The sequence below is a fragment of the Corythoichthys intestinalis genome, chromosome 2 (assembly GCF_030265065.1).
Source record: "Corythoichthys intestinalis isolate RoL2023-P3 chromosome 2, ASM3026506v1, whole genome shotgun sequence".
In the NCBI taxonomy this organism is placed as follows: Eukaryota; Metazoa; Chordata; class Actinopteri; order Syngnathiformes; family Syngnathidae; genus Corythoichthys; species Corythoichthys intestinalis.
Window position 1 is genome coordinate 38211808 of NC_080396.1, and position 20051 is coordinate 38231858.

The 20051-nt window shown below is 38.4% G+C and overlaps 1 protein-coding gene across 7 annotated transcripts in view; it reads left to right on the plus strand.

The window, feature by feature from the left end:
- The window catches only part of slc26a6 (solute carrier family 26 member 6), a 35421-nt gene that overhangs the window by 12658 nt on the left and 2712 nt on the right, over window positions 1-20051 (plus strand). For 3 of the 7 annotated variants that reach the window (XM_057829957.1, XM_057829958.1, XM_057829956.1), the window contains 12 exons: window positions 603-755; window positions 1409-1491; window positions 1968-2115; window positions 2717-2830; window positions 3520-3597; window positions 8061-8156; window positions 8273-8379; window positions 16094-16163; window positions 16428-16517; window positions 16584-16712; window positions 17195-17249; window positions 17494-17618. In XM_057829957.1, the coding sequence (XP_057685940.1) occupies window positions 603-755; window positions 1409-1491; window positions 1968-2115; window positions 2717-2830; window positions 3520-3597; window positions 8061-8156; window positions 8273-8379; window positions 16094-16163; window positions 16428-16517; window positions 16584-16712; window positions 17195-17249; window positions 17494-17618 (1248 nt within the window). Of the gene's footprint in view, window positions 1-602; window positions 756-1408; window positions 1492-1967; window positions 2116-2716; window positions 2831-3519; window positions 3598-8060; window positions 8157-8272; window positions 8380-10820; window positions 10858-16093; window positions 16164-16427; window positions 16518-16583; window positions 16713-17194; window positions 17250-17493; window positions 17619-20051 lie in introns of those variants that run through there. The other 4 variants (XM_057829961.1, XM_057829959.1, XM_057829960.1 and 1 more) reach the window with 4 other exon arrangements.

The window sequence follows — 20051 nt, forward strand, 5'->3', positions numbered from 1 at the left end:
CGATTAGTAAAATAGTTGATAGCTGCAGCCCTAGTGTAAACATCCCATAATACTGTGAAGACAGCTGCGGCTTAAAGTCCAGTGCGGCTTATCTATGAACACATGTCGTTTTTGAGCCAAATTTGATGGGTGGCGGCTTATAGTCAGGTGTGCCTCATAGTGCGAAAATTACGGTATATAATTTCTAAGGACTAGATATAACAAAATAATCCAGAAATACAACGACATTGCCAAAAAGACCAAAAATACATACAAGTTTTATTCTCTGCAACACTCCTGGAAAAAGCGAAAAAATACAATATAAGCGTTGAAAAATATGCAATCGGGACATCCCTATAAATAATGTATATTAATCTTTAAAATCAAAACTGCAGATTGTGCCTATTGCGGGTTATGTTTAGACTGTAACCCCTGTGATAAACGTGGGAGCACTTCATAGCACTCACAAGAAAAGTGTATTTTGGTGCTCTGAAAGTACTGTTTTTATAAAGTGCACACAGAAAGTTATAACAACTTGTGTAAGGCTTTTAGAATGGCTTTAAAAATCCTCAGTATGGAACATCTCATTTTAACATCTTTTGTTTGATTGTGTCCTCTCCTAGACTTTACTCGATGTCGTGTATGGGATGACCAGTGTAATACCCGCAACTCTGTTGGTCTCTGTTGTTTCTATGGTGATACTCATTGCGGGCAAAATGTTAAATAAACATTTTAAAAGCAAGCTGCCAGTGGCCATACCCTGGGAAGCTATATTGGTAAGAAACACACAAAATCGGTGTCGGCAGATGCCCTAATGACAAATTTATTAAGAAATTATACAACAGTACAGTACATTTTGAACCATTTGAAATCCATGTTTAAAAGTGAATGAAATACTAATCCTATCTTCACATGAAAAAATGACAGAACCCCCCCCCCCCCCCCCCAATCATGTCTAGTATTTAATTGGATGTAAAAATATTCCACTCACTTTGGAAAATTGTGTTATCCCTGTTAAAGCTATCCCGGGGGATCTTCCCCGAGAATGGATTTTGATTTTCTATTACTGCTTATTTTGATCAACATGTTTACTTTATATGCTAATAAGATACAGCACTTAAACTTAAAATCTTATACAACAAAAATCAAAACACAGAGGGAGACTGTTCAAAATGATACATATGCAAAAATATTCTTAATATATTTGTATGTTTTGAATGTACTAAATCTTGTGTTCATACAAATACACGCTTGTTAAAGAGGTTAATTTTTCTTAAGCCTTTAAGTACTTTCTTTGTGTTTACATTCAAGTGATGAGCTGCTTAATTCTACAAAGCATCACTGTGTGAATGCGTTAACCTCCAGCTGAACTACGGTTTGTGATTGTAGGGATAAATGGGTTTGTCAGTTTTGTTGTTTTTTTGCTTAGATAGTTCTGGGGACTGTGGCATCAGTGCAACTGGACCTGGCTGGACAACACACAGTCCAGGTGGTCGGCCGGATTCCCTCCGGGTCAGTGGAATAGGCCTTATTGTCTTTTTTTATTTCTGTTTTCATTTCATCATGCATCGTTTCTATTACCATTTGTTAATGCCATTGTTTTTGTGAATTGACATGAATTACACAGTTATTATGAATAGAAGCTATATGTTGACTGACCCATATTTTATCCCTTGTTCTCATAATGTCTAGCTCCACAAATCAAGTTATGTCCCATTTAGTACTACTATTGTGTGGAAATAAGAAAATGTACTGTATATAATTTTCCGAGCTGTTGATGTGTGGTTCAGTGCAAAGAGGTTTCCTTGTTCGACTTACCAGTCACAATTCTCCAGTGATTCTTGAAAATAGATCTCTGGTACTCTGCTAAATCGTATGAAGACAAAATTTTAAACAATGTTAAGATCAGATGAAGTATTGGGAGCAATAATCAAATGGTGTTTTTCTAATTACATTTTCAATAGAATTGAATTGTTTATCTTCTCTAGACTGTCACCCCCCATCGTCCCCTCTCTCTCGCTGGTCAGGGAACTGTTTATTCCAGCTCTCTCAGTCGCTCTTGTGGGCTTCAGTTTCCACACAGCCATGGGCTCCATGTTTGCCCATAAACATGGCTACCACTTTGACTCCAGTCAGGTACAGTAGTTTTGAGGTTGTTCTTCAAAGAATCAACATGTAGTGGTCCTTTCCTTTTCCCCCCAACCAATTAAGCTTTGAGCATTCACATTGTGTAATGTTAGTGCAGACTGTTATCAATATTACATGAGGTAAATTGTTAGGTTTTTTTGCTTTCTGTGCAGGTAGCGGATACTTTAGCTGGGCCATTTTCTGCTAGTGTTGTTTTTATAAATGCATATAAGTATATAAATGCAGTGCTTCCTTGGAGCATAATACTAGCATAAATCACAATATTTAGTTTAGTTTTTGGAAATGAAGGAACTGAATTTTAGGGGAAAGCACTGAAGTCAATCAGGTGTGTCTTTAAGTTCTGCAAGGGATAACGGTAACAGTTGTATTGATATTGTGGCGTACCCCTTGTTCCAAGTGATTTGGTAACATTTCAACACAGCAAAATTTAAATGCACAGATGATTTCCACTAAAACCATACTCCTCAAACCAAAAGACATCTAGGTTAAATGAAGTATAATAAACTAAAGCAGTTTTCCAATCATCATTTGAAAATCTCTCCAAACGTAATGCAATATTTTTGAAACAATCTTGTTCCTCTCTGCTTAGGACCTGCTTGCTCTGGGTTTGTGTAACGGCATAGGAGCCTTTTTCCAGTGTTTTGCTGTTAGCAGTTCATTCTCACGCAGTATGGTTCAGGAAAGCATTGGTGTCAAATCACAGGTAATGTTTCCCTCAAATATGTTGAACGGGGAACATGGCACTTAATAGTTTTGCCTATTTCACTGGTCAACCCCCCTTTTTTTTTTTTTTTCCTAAATTTTTTTTCCAAATTAAGATTTGTTTTTTTGGGGGGAGCAATTATTATTGCAATTCAATAATTTGAACACAGTGGGTATATAGCTGACACTTAAAAGTATCAATATGTAGCAATATAATAAATGTTATGCCATGTTTTAGACAACTTCAGACACAAGGGACCAACAGTAGGGACAATGTGACATGTACTGTACTGCACTACTGCCAAAGTACTCCAAAATGTGAAAATCAGTCAACTATAACAAGGTATCGTTAACAGCGATACAGAAAACTGTATATAGCTATGCAAAAGACTTAAAAGTGGTATTGGGTGAAAATATAGGAAGAATCTATCATACATAAAATACTACTAATATAAGAATATCAAAAATGTTGGTTTCAGTAAAACAAAAGCATACAAAAAAAAATGGCAGATTTGATGTCAGTGACAAAAAAATGTATAGAATCAGTTTGGGGGGGGGGAGCCTGCAACAGAAAATGAGGGAAAAAATTGTGGGTTGTTGTTTGCATTCAAATATGCAAATTTTCTCGATATTCAGATGCTCATTTTTGTCATTTCCCTCAATCATTTACACTTGTATTTTTCTGTTTAGATGTCTGGTTTGGTTTCAGCCCTGACAATTTTAACTGTTTTGCTGAAGGTTGGTCATCTTTTTGAGCAGCTTCCAAAGGTAAGGTCCGATTTCAAAGCAAGTTTTGTTTTTTGTTTCGTTGTTTTACGAGAAAGTCATACATGCTCTGTAGACATCTATGAGTTCACTGAAGTCTATGAAGTCTATGTTCCATTTCAGGCTGGTATTAAAATTAGGATGCATAGTTTGCAAGTTTGCATATGATTGGTACATTAGAATACAATACATAAATCCCATTATGTCAACAACCAAAAAGATAATGATCTGAAGCAAACCTCTTTTAGGTCGCTTACTAAATGATACTAAATGTCAATGTAAAGATCATCTAATAAGAACACAATAAAAAGACCAGCCAGCCAGCGTTTACGTACATTCAATAGAGCAGAAGGTCCTGTAGGTGCTGTTCTACTACGCAAACATTAAATCATAAAGTTACTGTTAAGTAAGTTGCATCGGTCTGTAGGAGACTCGACACATAATTAACATAAAATGTAAATATAATTGGTCGACTATCTGGTTAAGTCAGGAGTCAGCAACCCGTGGCTCTAGAAGACGGTACACAAGAAAGCCTGCAAAAAGTTTGCTGAAGACATGGCAACAAAGCACATGGATTCCTGGAACCATGTCCTATGGTCTGATGAGACGGGAGGGCTTTCTTGGGTACCGTCTTCAGAAGAGGCCTCCTCCTGGGGTGACAGCCATGCACACCAATTTGACGTCGAGTGCGGCGTATGGTCTGAGCACTAACAGGCTGACCCCCCCACCTCTTCAATCTCTGCAGCAATCCTGACAGCACTCCTGTAATGGGTCACATGACATTTTGGAGTGAAAATCCCAAGCAGTACTCAATTTGGACATTTAGGGATGTACGTAGTTTGTAAAGGGTTTACTCACTTTTGTTGCCAGGGTTTTAGATATCAATGGCTATATTTTGAGTTATTTTGAGGGGAAAATAAATTAACTCTATTATATAAGCTGCACACAGACTACTTTTCATTTTGTCAAAGTGTCATTTTGTCAGTGTTGTCCCATGAAAAGATATACTTAAATATGTGCAAAAATGTGAGGACTGTACTCACTTTTGTGATACACTGTATTTAGTGTACACTACAGTTCAAAGGTTCGGGGTCAAAGGGTAGTGTCCATGTTGTATTTGCATGGTTTTTTGGGTTTTTTTGTATTTTAATTTTAAGTCAAAAAAATATTTTGTTAATCCATTTTTATATGATCAGAATGTACATTGTATTTGTGTTTGGTCAAAAGAAAAACACCTTTGCCAACTTCGACCTGCCTTATACTTGACCGACATTAATAAATGGACCCATGCTTTTATGAAAAAAAAAATTGTGGACCTTCAAGATCTGTATTTGAGGACCCCTGCTCTAGATGGAGCTGCACTAAAGGGAGTGTCATGCCATGATTAACCAATATTGATCCATTTGAAGGCGCATTGGATTATAAGGCGCACATTTGGCTTTTGAGAAAATTGAGGGCTTTTAGGTGAGCCTTATAGTGTGGAAAATATGGGAATCATGAAGGCTCATTATGTATTTGTAGCCAACTTAGTCATGTTGATAGTAGGCGAATATAGCTAATATACATAATGTAGATACAGTACATACGGCCTGTCCTGCCTTCATTGTAAGGCTTATATAAGACTTTTAATTTTTTTGTGGTTCCAGACATTTTTTTGTTTTTTTAGTCCAATATGGCTCTTTCAACATTTTGTGTTGCCGACCCCTGGGTTAGGTCAAACAAATAACCGGGCATGACAAAATCTTGCACATGAGAATCTAAAATAACTTGACAGGACTGCACCTGTTCAAAATTCATCATAAGGTCTATTGAAATGGGAGTATCAAGTAAGGGTGTCGCAATATATCACCATATTGATATATTGCGACACCCTTACTTGATACTGTGTATACAAATAGGTTATCGATATGCTCCCATCAAGAATAGATACAGTGCCTTGCAAAAGTATTCGGCCCCCTTGAATCTTGTAACCTTTCGCCACATTTCAGGCTTCAAACATAAAGATATGAAATTTAATTTTTTTGTCAAGAATCAACAACAAGTGGGACACAATCGTGAAGTGGAACAACATTTATTGGATAATTTAAACTTTTTTAACAAATAAAAAACTGAAAAGTGGGGCGTGCAATAATATTCGGCCCCTTTACTTTCAGTGCAGCAAACTCACTCCAGAAGTTCAGTGAGGATCTCTGAATGATCCAATGTTGTCCTAAATGACCGATGATGATAAATAGAATCCACCTGTGTGTAATAAAGTCTCCGTATAAATGCACCTGCTCTGTGATAGTCTCAGGGTTCTGTTTAAAGTGCAGAGAGCATTATGAAAACCAAGGAACACACCAGGCAGGTCCGAGTGAAATGGAAGGAGCATCAGACCACTGCAAATCTACCAAGACCCGGCCGTCCTTCCAAACTTTCTTCTCAAACAAGGAGAAAACTGATCAGAGATGCAGCCAAGAGGCCCATGATCACTCTGGATGAACTGCAGAGATCTACAGCTGAGGTGGGAGAGTCTGTCCATAGGACAACAATCAGTCGTACACTGCACAAATCTGGCCTTTATGGAAGAGTGGCAAGAAGAAAGCCATTTCTCAAAGATATCCATAAAAAGTCTCGTTTAAAGTTTGCCACAAGCCGCCTGGGAGACACACCAAACATGTGGAAGAAGGTGCTCTGGTCAGATGACACCAAAATTGAACTTTTTGGCCACAATGCAAAACGTTATGTTTGGCGTAAAAGCAACACAGCTCATCACCCTGAACACACCATCCCCACTGTCAAACATGGTGGTGGCAGCATCATGGTTTGGGCCTGCTTTTCTTCAGCAGGGACAGGGAAGATGGTTAAAATTGACGGGAAGATGGATGCAGCCAAATACAGGAACATTCTGGAAGAAAACCTGTTGGTATCTGCACAAGACCTGAGACTGGGACGGAGATTTATCTTCCAACAGGACAATGATCCAAAACATAAAGCCAAATCTACAATGGAATGGTTAAAAAATAAACGTATCCAGGTGTTAAGTCAAAGTCCAGACCTGAATCCAATCGAGAATCTGTGGAAAGAGCTGAAGACTGCTGTTCACAAACACTCTCCATCCAACCTCACTGAGCTCGAGCTGTTTTGCAAGGAAGAATGGGCAAGAATGTCAGTCTCTCGATGTGCAAAACTGATAGAAACATACCCCAAGCGACTTGCAGCTGTAATTGGAGCAAAAGGTGGCGCTACAAAGTATTAACGCAAGGGGGCCGAATAATATTGCACGCCCCACTTTTCAGTTTTTTATTTGTTAAAAAAGTTTAAATTATCCAATACATTTTGTTCCACTTCACGATTGTGTCCCACTTGTTGTCGATTCTTGACAAAAAATTAAAATTTTATATCTTTATGTTTGAAGCCTGAAATGTGGCCAAAGGTTGCAAGGTTCAAGGGGGCCGAATACTTTTGCAAGGCACTGTATATCGTTTTAAAAAGATGCCAATGTCTAATTAAGGATCAGGAACAGGTTACTACCGAAATTTTCCCCTGCAACAGACTATTCCACAAAAGGCCACGGTGGGTTTTCGTTCCAACCCCATCAAGCTGACACCTTTTCACCAATCTGTTGTGTTACAGGTGCAGTCAGTTGATTGCAGTCAGGTGCTTCTTGATTCCGGAGAAAACTCATTTGTTAAACTGTCTTTGCTCGATCAGTTGGAACAGAGAACAGGACCCACTGTGGCCCTTGAGGACCGGTTTGCCCACTCCTGCCCTAGAATAGTTAGTGGCTGTGTTGGCTCATTGGCTGCCACTGACTGCGCTAGACAGCATATTTTGACAGCGAGGGGTTGTTAATTCGCTCTACCCCATTAAAATGAATTGCACATCCGGTGCCATCAATGGCACTCAAACACTTCCAGTTTAATTGAATTGGATGTCAATGGCAGGCAATGAGTTAAGAAAGACACTCATTTGTTTACAAGAATGTTATTTTTTCCCCATCTAGAAAAAGCTTGTTTTTCTCTTTTAATAGTTGTATCGTAGATTATTATCCTGACCCATGGAACCGATAATTGTTGGAAGAAAATTATTATCGTGAGCCTTGTATCACAAATCATATTGTATCGGGAGGTGCCTATAGGTTCCCAACCCTATTTATATTTCAAATAAACATTTGATCTTAGATGTGCCCAGAATCTAGCACCATATCATGTGGCATAGTGAAGCGCTACCCCAGAGAAGACAGAATGTGTATCTCATATAGTAAAATCCAATAAATTACATTAATGGTCCCATCCTGAAAAAAATACAGTCAGGTTTTCAAAAACGTACGCCTTCACAAAACCATTCTCTAGTCTAAGAGCATTTACTCATCCTGGACAGGTCACCAATGAATGGTTGTTTGTCGCTATGTGTCAGCCTTGTGAAGTATTGGCAATACACAATATTCGTGAACGTACTGTGTGAAAATGTACTGTGTGTTCCAGGCAGTATTAGCAGTGATTATTGTGGTGAACCTGCAGGGTTTGCTTGCTCAGTTTAAAGATGTGACTCTCTTGTGGAAGTCCGATAGATACGACCTGGTAGTGTGTATACACACATGCACACGTACACACTGCATTTGATTATCTTTATACTAGTTAACTTTTGCCTCCTGAACATAAATATTCCTCATCTCTGTGGTATCACTCTCCTCCAGCTTGTGTGGGTGGCATCACTAATTTCAACCCTAGTCCTTAACCTTGACCTTGGTCTGGCAGTGGCCGTTGGCGTTTCTCTGCTTACGCTCATCTACAGAACTCAACGGTCAGTATTTTTTTTCTAGCGTTTTTGCTTTTGCATTATATTAAAATTAAGTACTGTATTCAAGCCATTAATGGTTTAAAATGAATGCATAAATAAAATCAATTGTGATATCAATACGTTCCCATTGAGATTGTTTAATTATTTTGTGTGCAACTAACAAATATAATTGCATACTAACATTTCCATCAACTAACAAAAAATAAAAAAAATAATTTTGTTTTAGTGTACCCCAGAGACAATTGCTCTAAGACCGCAAGGGAAGCTCAGCTTCCCCCGAAATGTCACAAAATAATCGATTAAATGTATACTGTTGTGTGTACATGTCATTGACTAAATATGTGCTACAACATGCTCAACTTTTGTTAAGAATTAGCTTCTTATCACTGATCCCGATGCGGCTTGCTTTTGTTTCATCCGTGCAGCTTCACAGTCCTTTAAACAGTGTGGAACCTGTACGTCTCTAGAGATGAGAGTACATTGTTCCACTACAGAGAAACAAGTCAAGTTATTGGCTAAAGGCCACCATCGAAAGCTGTGCATCTCTGGGGGTAGATGGGCAGTTGGTGGGCCTCGGCTGGCCCGGACGCTCTGATTCTCTGCATGATGATTGGATGGCATGTCTGAGGCTAATTCCCTTTTTGATTGACAGTAAAATGAGGAAATCAGTAATCAGGTTGTATTAACATCCTCTGGAGGTATTTTTCAATTTTCATTCCATTGTTCTGAGTTTAACCGGTGACCCATAATCGTTGTGGTGAAACTTGCTTTGTTAAAAAAACTAGAAAAAAATCGGGCTTATTTCTGTTTTTTTTTTTTTTCTGTTGTAGCTACTTGTGTTTAGTGGCTTGACTTCTGGCACAGTTTCTTTCCCTACCTTGCAAAGGGTGCCGCTGAGTCCCTCCACCGTCACAAAGCACTCGCTGGCAGACACACTTTGAGATTCCCCTCATTGAAAGACCAGCATCCGTCACTGATTTACACATGTATTGACTTGTGTTACTTTTATTTTAAAACATAAGTATTGAGTTAGTATCTATTTGTTGATGACATTTTGTCAAACACAAAAATGTAACAGTAACATATATCAATATAATTAAGTCATTAGAGTTCAGTGTTTCCAAAGTTCCTGGTATATCCGATTATGCTGCAGGCCATTTAAACATGGAAGCAAGTTTATTTAAGAAAAAAACAAAAAAACAAACTAGAGTCAATATGTTTATTACACTCCAGGCCATCAGAGGACATGACATCAAATTTAATGTGGTGTTTCAGTATAGCTTGGAATGAAATAGATGATTTACATTTTAAGAAAATCATGATACGAAAGCCACTCCGGAATGAATTAATTTTGTATTTTGAAGTACCAACGCATAAAAAAGCATGATTTAAATGGTAATAAACTCCAACTTTGACGCATCGTATAAGTGTGTTGCCGTCAAGTGAATTAATGTTTTCTTTAAGTAGAACTCTTCTGTGACTCTGCGCGTAAACGTTCACAGAACCCCGCTGAAGCAGGAGTGTGAAGTGAATGAATATTTATTTTTGTATAATTGTGAAATAGCGAAGCTTGGTGTCATTGAAGAACTTTGTAGTCCGCCTCTCCGTGATGTGTCAAAATCACCACACATGTTGCCAGTGCACATGAGCTTCCCACCGACACAAACACTGCATTAACGGTCAGTTTGAGCAAAGAGTATTCAAGTTAGATCCAGCCAGCTGGAAAACCATATGTCTGCAGAAGATCCCCGAAAGGACCAACTAAATCAGCTTGAAAAATGACATTTTATTCAAGGTTTATATTAGTGATGCACGATAATACATTTTTCAACCGATAACCGATAATTTCCTCCTCGTTCCAACCAATAACCGATAATGTCAAGCCGATAATTCTATTAAAACATTTATGTAAAAATTTAAAGTATACACAAGAGAAAATATTACCGCGCAAAAATATAATTTATTGCTCCTTTTTTTCAACATCAAATGTGAACAAGTATCCAACATCTAAATAAAGACAGATTGTTTGACATTGTGTAGTGGTAAACTTTTGGCAACAATTACTTACAGAGTAAATAGCAAGTTGTAAAAAAATGCCTTTAAAAGTAAGCCATCCCTAACATATAACATTACTACACTGCAAAAACACACCTCCTTAAAACTAGTTAAATTCCCTTGTTTTCAGTGTAAACCTATTGGAAATAAGTGAAATTATCTGCCAGCACTTCAAGTATATTTCACTCAGATTTCCTGAAGAAAAATAGTTATCTGAAAATAACCTTAACAGCCTAATTTTAAGCAATAAATTATAAAACTTAATCCTAAAAAAAAAAAAAAAAAAAAGTCAGAAATGTTCAAGAATAGGTATGGTTCAAAATATTATTTGAAAGCATTTTTTTCTTGATTTAGGTGAAAAATGACTTCTTTTTTTTTTTTTTTTTTAGATGTATGGGCTTAATAAGAACAAATGGCAATATTCAAGTAAGTGGAAAAATCTGGAGCATTCATCTGTTAATTCGTCTTTAACCCTTTAAGGTCTGGGCCTATTTTGTCTGATTTTGCATGCCTTTGAAGTTGCCTTTATATTTCAAAGAAAGAATTGTTTACGATGGCCTGGTTTGGTCCCTTTTTTTGTGACACCTTGAACTTCATGTCCAAATTGTTGTTTCCTTCACTGATCAATTATAAATCATCATTTTGGGCCCAAAAAGACCAAAAATTCCAAAATCGTTTTGTCAAAATTTTTAATATTGATGTCCAATTGACAACCAAACATGCGTAACGAACCGTTTTGAAACTTTGTAATATTTATTCAACATGTTAGGATGAACATTCAACCAAAAAAATTTAGAATAAATAGTCTTATATTTGACAATTCAACATAAACAACAGGTATAGCCATAGACGTTTTTTGCCTTTATACATGCTCCAGTCAAAACATTAATACAGCAGACCTAACAGTGAAGAACAGTGGAAAAAATATATACCATCTAACACAAAAAGTGTTTAGAGGCCATCTCTTTATGAGTTTAGGTATTGCGGCCAATCGCCTGATGAAAACTATGTACACACAATCAAGCTTCTTGAACACACATTTATATACACAAATTGAGAAGATTGATGTGGGAAAAAAAAAAAATATAACATTGGGGGGGGGGGGGGGGAAGCATTTTCAAAAATATTTACAATAAACAAGTTAAATTTTTTTCAGTCATGCCACTCCGAAAAGCAGTTTCGTCCTGGAATTAGACACGGCTACATCACACAGCTCACACTTCCATGGGGTGTCGGTCCTCTTTCCACCCTTCCATTTTCATTTCACTTTGCTTTCACTGTCACTATAAATGTACATGAAAATAAGTCAGTATTTATGAAAATAATAAAGTATAAAATAAAAATATATACAGCAATAAATAATAATGGAAATCTATATGTATGACAATAGAAAGAATACCATAGCTGAATATGTGCTACATCCCTAATCTTCATATAGAAAGAAGAACACCACAAATTATAAATTCCTGCCTGGGATACCCACAGTGCACGTACGACTTTGATCTGATATGCACATTTTATTATTATATACACAAACACACACTTATATTGCATCAAAATTAACTTTGTCTTGCAATATCAAAAGAAACTTTCAAAAGAAACGTTTTCAGCATGAAAAAAAAGAGTGAGTTGGTTTACCTCTGCTCGTCGATGGCGTCACCCACGTGTTCAAATCCGTCACTATCTTCACTCGAGGACTCTTCCGAAGAAGACGATGATGACGAATTTGGACCATCCTCTTCCTCAAGTTGATCAGAAGCACAATTGCTTGCGCTAAATTTAGTTTTCCGTTCATTGTCAAAGTCATACAAAGTCGCTGCTCGATCCAGCAGTATCCAACTGGCCGTCGCTCGCCACCTTGCTGCTTCAGAACACTCCTCCTCCCTCTCGTTCGGTTGAACCTCGCACCGCAGTTATATTTATAAAAAAAAAAAAAAAAAAAAAACGCATTTTGTGCTTCCACTGTGACTTCGAAAGGGTTCGTTTGATTTGTGTTTTTTTCATGGAGCTTCCGTTTTGAAAAAGGACTAGAAATGATGGAAATATAGACATAAACAAATGATCCATGCAGCATTTTAATGTTTTTTTGAGAGGACAATAAAACTATAAAACTTAAATGACAATATCTCACGTTCTAGTTGGTCGATTGACTTCAAATAATAACGAGAGTAAACCGCAACTTCCGCACTTTAAAACGAGACCAACCAACGGCATGTGGGTGACGTAATTAAAACGTGAGTGCGCTTCAAAGACGACGTGCGCTGAGGACGCGCCGGCGCGTCCTTCGACTCTCAAGGGTTAACACTCAAAACAAGATGGGGAAAATTATTTGACTAGATTTAAGAAGATTGATCTGATTAAGACTTCATAAATTTACAGCGTACTAAATGCATTACTGAATTCTTGTGAGTGGTTTGGTGCATGTTACGATTATCATCTAATCACTGTGCCGAAGCATGCTTACTTGACATCACTTGTCCAAATGTCCGTGGTGAAACTCATGTAATCGGCATGTTTTTCACAAAGAATGGTGGTCGTATAAACTGCATTATTTTTTTATCCGGGGCTTGGGCTCTCCGGTCACTTTGGTTTAAAAAAAAAAAAAAAAAGGTCTCTCGTCCAGCATCCCCTCCCGACCTGTGCCCTTCAGTCCGTCCGGCCACCGTAGTGCACGATGAGTTGAACTGGAGATGAGTGACGGCGGCAGCTACGTTCGTACCGGTGTTATATCCGCCTACCCCCGGCCATCTCGCCGCGGCATATTCAGGGCATGGCTCTGCTGCGTACGGAGGCGCGCGCTTGGCGTCCCGCACGCCGAGGGGGAACGCTCAAGAAACCGGGGTGTTCGCCGGAGGTCTCGCCGCTGGGCAGTCGGGCTCAGGCCGCCTGCCCGCCCCGCCGGCAGCCTGCCGGACCAGCCAGAGCGGTGGGCTCCATCGGAAGACGGCCACTTGTCGACTATCAGTCTCCTTGCCAGTGTTTAGCCTTAAATGGAGTTTACCACCGGCTATGAGCTGGATTCCTAAACAACCCGACTCTGGGAAGGGAAGGCTGCAGCGTCTCTCTATCGTCACAAGCCCCGTAGTTTAGCTTGTTTATGTGTGTTTAGCTGTAGCATTCGCGCTAACAGCAGCCTCGTATTCGTTCCAAAAATCTTTGTGATGCAGTTTCAAATGGCTGCTGGGTGTTGAATGAAGACGCTTTCTTTCCGCCTTGAGGAACTTCTGCAGTGCATGTTTTGCAGATGGCGAGAGCGACATTTGTTGTCTGCCATAATATTGCCTCAACTCTGTTGTGCAACTCCGCTTCCTCTATGACGCCATACTCCTCAACCCCTCCCCCTTCAGGGGCTTCAGAGAGAGGAGCGGTTGAGGAGGCAGCAGTGGAGAAGTGGACAAAACTGCTCGTTTGCGCACATTTGGAGGCTAAATCAAGTATATAATTATCAGATTGCATTATCGGTTGAATTTTTGTTTATCTGGATTATCTGTGTGACGTCATAATTGTCATTATCGGCAGATAATTATCGGTAACCGATATTATTGTCCATCTTCAGTGTATATATTAATTATCGGTAACCGATATTATTGTCCATCTTCAGTGTATATATATATATATATATATATGTGTATATATATATATATGGCAGAAAATACAGACAAGACTGAAAAAGCAGTTTCTGCTCTTGCACTCCTCTTTAAAAGAAACTGCTCTATTTTAAGCCAAAAGAACTGTTGTGTTTGATAGAACAATATGTCTATATGTTGCCATAGCAGATTCATGGCGCATTAAGCCCCCGAACTATTTTTAATTTGTCCGTTTTACCCTGGGAACCCCCGTTTACAGACGTCGCGCAACTGCTTTTGTTTCAACCCAGACATAAAACGAAGGTAATTAATTATTTTCATTATTCAAAATGTCCGTCATTTTTAGCTTAGAATCATTAATTGATGTCTAATATTTCGTTAAAAAAAAAAAAAAACTACAAAAATTCTTCAATCGCATATTTTAAACTTTTAAATAAATTATGTCACAATGAAAAAAAAGGTGTCTGTAAAAATGTCACGGATATCTACCTCGTAACTATCACTTATTTATTTTCTTTTTTTTTTTGTTACTGTCACATTTTCTCCGGTATGTTAGATGTTAATTAATATCTCGTTAAAATCATCTGCTCTCGCGTGCTCTCACCTCCAGTTAGGGTGTTGCGGTTTGAATTTAAAAAAAAAAAATTTAAATGCCCTTCTGTTCAAATTTGTTCTTCCCCCAGAAAATTGAGATTTTAAGCTTTCCAATGATGTATCACACATGCATATAGGACAATTTTGAAATCTGGCCAAACTGGGGGTCTCAGAGCGGAACTTCAAGTCACCTGAGTGTTTTCCGCCATATGTATATACGTATATACAGTCTATATAAAGAGAGAGAGAGCGATAAAACTAGTACCTCTTCAAGTGCTAAGGAAAATTCACATCAATTCGATACTACTCTGAAAAGCATAAATATTAACCCCTATAAACGCTCCAACATTTCTTGTCATGTACAAAAAAATATAACTGCTCTTTATACACAGCCAAAACCATATATATCAACCATCGACAAAAAATCCTTCAAGAAAGTGTTCTTCCATAGTGCAACAGTGCTCACATGTCTCTGTGATGTGTTGCCTCCCAGTGGTCATGGTGCGCACACAAACAGGAATGATTTTTCTATTTTCTTTCCTCATTTAATTTGTAATTATATATGCATCGTATTTTCCGTATTGTAAGGCGCATCGGAGTATTGGGCGCACCCTGAAAGAATGGCCTATTTCAAAATGTTTTTCATATATAGGACGCAGTAGTAGTAGTATAAGGGGTTGGGGTTACCTTATGCATCCATTAGATGGAGCTGCACTAAAGGGATTTTTATGCCATAATTAACCAATATTGATCCATATACACAGCACATTGGATTATAAGGCGCACTTGTCGGCTTTTGAGAAAATTGAAGGCTTTTAGGTGCACCTTATAGTGCGGAAAATATGCGGTGTGTGTGTGTTGTGGAACACTTTATTTGCAAATTGTCCGTCAGTATGAGTGTGCGTGATCAGTTATTTGTCTCCTTGCGGCCTGTGATTGGCTGGCAACCAATTCATAGTGTACCCCGCCTACTGCCCATATCTGGCGGGGATACACGTCAGCATCTCCACCACCCTAATGAGGATAAGTGTCACAGAAGAGGAATGAATGGGGGGAGTTTTCTTTTTTTCTTTTTTGTTACTACTTAGCATTACTCTTTTTGGAGAACTAGGGTCTTGCAGTGTCACTATAAGTTCTGTAGCTTTCTTTTCAAATTTAGATGGCGATATTTTTTTGTTCCACTTTCATTGTTTCATAAATAAATGGATTCTTAAGTGTTAATAATATTCGCACCTTTGAATATTGGATTCAGTTGTTCAGTATGATCTATTTACCAGTGTATATGTGTATTTATTTATTTATTTATTTATTTTAATTTGGGGGGACAACTAGTACTGTGTGATTAATGGAACTTTCATACTAGACGATTAGTGGAGTCAATCTGACTTTTGGCCTTTTTATCTACACTCCCCAATTAGTTGTGTAGTCATCTGCTATGTTGTCATTAAAAAATATTTCTCTCATGTGTCCTTATCTTCCAGCTCTTCGACTACTGTGTTAGGTCAAATTCCTGGTACAGATTGTTACAGAGATGTGCAACTCTACAGTCAGGTATGTATGTTATTTTATTATTATTATTTTTTAATCATTCCAATTGGCGTAGCAGCATTTGGACTAGTGAAAATGTGTTGCTTTTGTTCTACGTTTGATGGAGATCATCTGAGCCAGTCAAGAAAAAGGCAAATGATAGAAATCCTTTAAATCAGTGTGAAAAGTTGATATTTATAAATATATGATATTTGCATCCCAGTTCCATAAGCAGTAAAGTGTTCTTTTGTTTCTCATTTCGGGGATTTGTGTATGGATATTTTCCAGGCAAAGATGGTTCCTGGAGTTACTGTAATCTTTTGTCCCAGTCCGATTTATTTTGCCAACTCCACACTGGTTTTCACTGAGATCACACAGGTGACAAAACCTACAAGCAAATGCATTGCAACAGAATTGTCTACAACTTTTCCATTCTTCGCTCAGATTGTGGGTCATGCTCAGAAGGAGAACCCAGCAGCCACCAGTCAGTTACTGCCACACAGCCACTACTTGATTCTGGATCTCAGCTCGGTCAACTTCATGGACACAGTTGCCATGACAGCACTTTGCAAGGTGATTAATCAATTATTTCGCTTTTTATAGTGTGCAACGCACAGTGAAAACAAGATTACACAATTGGTCTTGGTCTTCTGGTTCAAACCTTAATTTGTAATTAACAAACATCTGTGGTACTCGAAATTATTACAGTACTGTATTACGATATTTTAAGGTGTTTTAATGATCCCCAAATCACTCAAAATTTTCGTTGCTTGTGAGTAAGATAAAATGTATTGTCCAGTGGTTTTGTGGTTGTGAAAATAATAAAACACACCCTCTAGATTGCGCGCCGACTCACATTTGACAGCTTTCAATAAATGACTAACCAGCCTTACTGTTCCAACTTTATCACAACTTTGACTACACTGATAAGCAAAATACACAAATAACTTGACAGCCTATGTGACAGTTTTTTGTTGTTGTTGTTATTTATTTATTTATTTATTTATTTTTTACGGCGTACGCTCACGAGGCTTGTCCTTACGTGTGTTCAACAGCTTGTGGAGAACTTTGAAGCCCAGAATCTCCGTGTTTTTCTGGCCTCGTGCCCAGGTCAGTTCCATTGTATGAATCTTTTTCAGTCATTTATTGCCACACGTGCTGAAGCACTCGCGCACAATCAGGACATAAAAAAAGTGACAGACACGTGTGTGTGTGTTGGTGTGTTTCATTTCCCTTAGGATAGGTGTTTTTGATCTCACAATCATACATACACACTACCTATCAATGTGATTTTTGATTGCATGACCAAGGTACAGGCGGGAAATAAAACTGGAGGTTTACTGTGTGTCAATAGAGAACCTTTTATCCCAGCTTCGGTATCAGGGCTGCATACCCAAAAGCCTGCCCAGCTCTTCCATCTTTCCTTCAATCCACCACGCTGTTCATCGTTGTGTCAGCATGATGCCTGTGCTTCTTGAGGTACGTTTCATCCAGAGGACTTCTGTGGAAGTGCTGAGAAACATGACAACATCAACACAGACAGCATGTTATTACATCATTGCCATACTTCTTGCTTTTTTTTAAGTTCGATTTTATTCCAGAAAACGTCCAATATTTGAGAAGTCACACATTCGCCCCTCCGTTGAATCTTTAAAGGGTTACTTGAACTTATCATTGACTTTATACAGAGAGGAAAATAAGTATTTGATCACCCTGCGATTTTGCAAGTTCTCCCACTTAGAAATGATGGGCGGGTTTGAAATTTTCACGGTAGACGTTTGTCCAATGTGAGAGACAATCTAAGAAAAAAAAAATCCAGAAATCACAGTGTATGATTTTTAACAATTTATTTGTATTATACTGCTGCAAATAAGTATTTGAATGCCTGTCTTTTAGCTACAACTGTGAGCCTAGCCTGTTAGTTGCCTTTAAAAAGTCCAACTCCACTCCACTCATTCTCCTAAATAAGTGGAGTGGAGGTGGACTTTTTAGAGTGACTTTTTGACCTGTTTGAGGCAGTTAGCTGCATATAAACACCTGTCCACGCCATACACCCCAAAGAGCTGTCCAAAGACACCAGAAACAGAATGGCGTACCGCAAGCAACACGTCACTTCCACTCATTAATATTCATGTCGTTAGCTACTGTTGCTAAGGAGGGACCCGCCACCGTTTGTCCCTAATAGGAAATGAATCGAAATCGTGTACGAAGGAGATGTTTACACAGCTAAACCTACCAATTCTCTCCGAAAATGATGTCCCTGGTGCCAAATTCACTGGCAAAGATGTGGAGGAACATAAAAATGTTCAGTTAAAGAGATGGCTGGAGTGTCGAGGGCTGAAAAAGACGAAATAAACGAGCCGACCTTAGCTTTTTTATCGACAACTTTTTCTTACGCGACTGACAATGTTATTATCCTGTTTCAACAAGCTATCCTTTACCACCAGCCCTGTCTTTCTTATATATTATATCCTCTGGTTGTCCTACGTCTCTGACCGTTCTTGGGGGTAATTTATATTGTTAGTTTTGTATAGCGATCGCAAATGCTACTCAGTGACAGCCAACGAACACTTTTAATTTTTTCAGTGATAACAAATCTTGATTCTATAATTAATTTACACTTCCCCTTTACTAAAGCTTTTCTTTTTTTTACAACAGAAAAGGTAACTGGCAGTCAGATACCATTTTAATTCTTTTCAGGTCATTCATTGTCAGACAGTAGCAGCACAGCACAACGTCACGCTAAAAAATAAGTTAAAAATATCAAAATGGCTTACCTTTTTTCTCTGAAAGACTATGCCAACCCAACAAAATGTTTACTGCATACGAAATGTGAATGGATTCCCTGAGCTGCCGTTAAAAGTCCGCACAAGTTGATTCATTCTTCACATTTTTTCCTCTGAGTTTTTTGGTTACGGGAAACGTATGAAGAAAACATCCTTCATATGTCGTAATGTCTAGAATCGTTTGTACAAGTTCCAAAAAAAGCAATGTGTGATCGGCATGTTCATTTTTGAAAGATTGCTGGAGAAAAGTAGCAGAATTAAAATGGTTTCTATGCGAGGGCGGGTCTAAAATGTCCCACTTCTGCTTTACTTCCGCTTTATGATGCGACGTCACGGTTTAAAAATAGCATGCGTGCGGTACGCCATTGTAGACCTCGACAAGGCTGGAAAGAGTTACTAGGTAATTGCCAAGCAGCTTGTTGATATAAGATCCACCGTTGGCGCACTTATTAGAAAATAGAAGAAGCTAAACATGACTGTCAATCTCCCTCGGACTGGGGCTCCATGCAGGATCTACCTCGCAGGGTCTCAATGATCCTAGGAATGGTGAGGAATCAACCAAGAACTACACAGGAGGAGCTGGTCAATGACCAGAAAGGAGTTACGACCACCATGTCCAAGGTTACTGTTGGTAATACACGAGCACAGTCTAGCCCTGTTTTAAGTTTGCCAATGACCATTTGGATGATCCAGTGGAGTCATGGAAGAACGTCATGTGGTCATATGAGATCAAAATGGAACTTTTTTAATTCCTCTCCTAGTGTTTGGAGGAAGAAGAATGATGAGTGCCATCCCAAGAATACCATCCCTACTGTGAAGCATGGGGGTGGTAGCATCATGCTTTATATAGGGGAGGTTTTTTTGTACATGGGACAGGACGACTGCACTGTATTAAAGATAGGATGACCAGGGTCATGTATTGTTAAGACTTATTTTCCTCACTGTATATGGTATTAAAAGTTTCAGTCTGCATGAGTGCCTTGCATAAACTACACATGGCAACAATTTGAAAAAGAAAAGTGTTGTTTAGGTCTTACATCTGGTTGCAACTTGCAACTCATTTCTAGGTGCGAAATCCAAGACTCCAAGACCAAGAGTTTTTCTATATTAAATTAGGTTTTTTTTT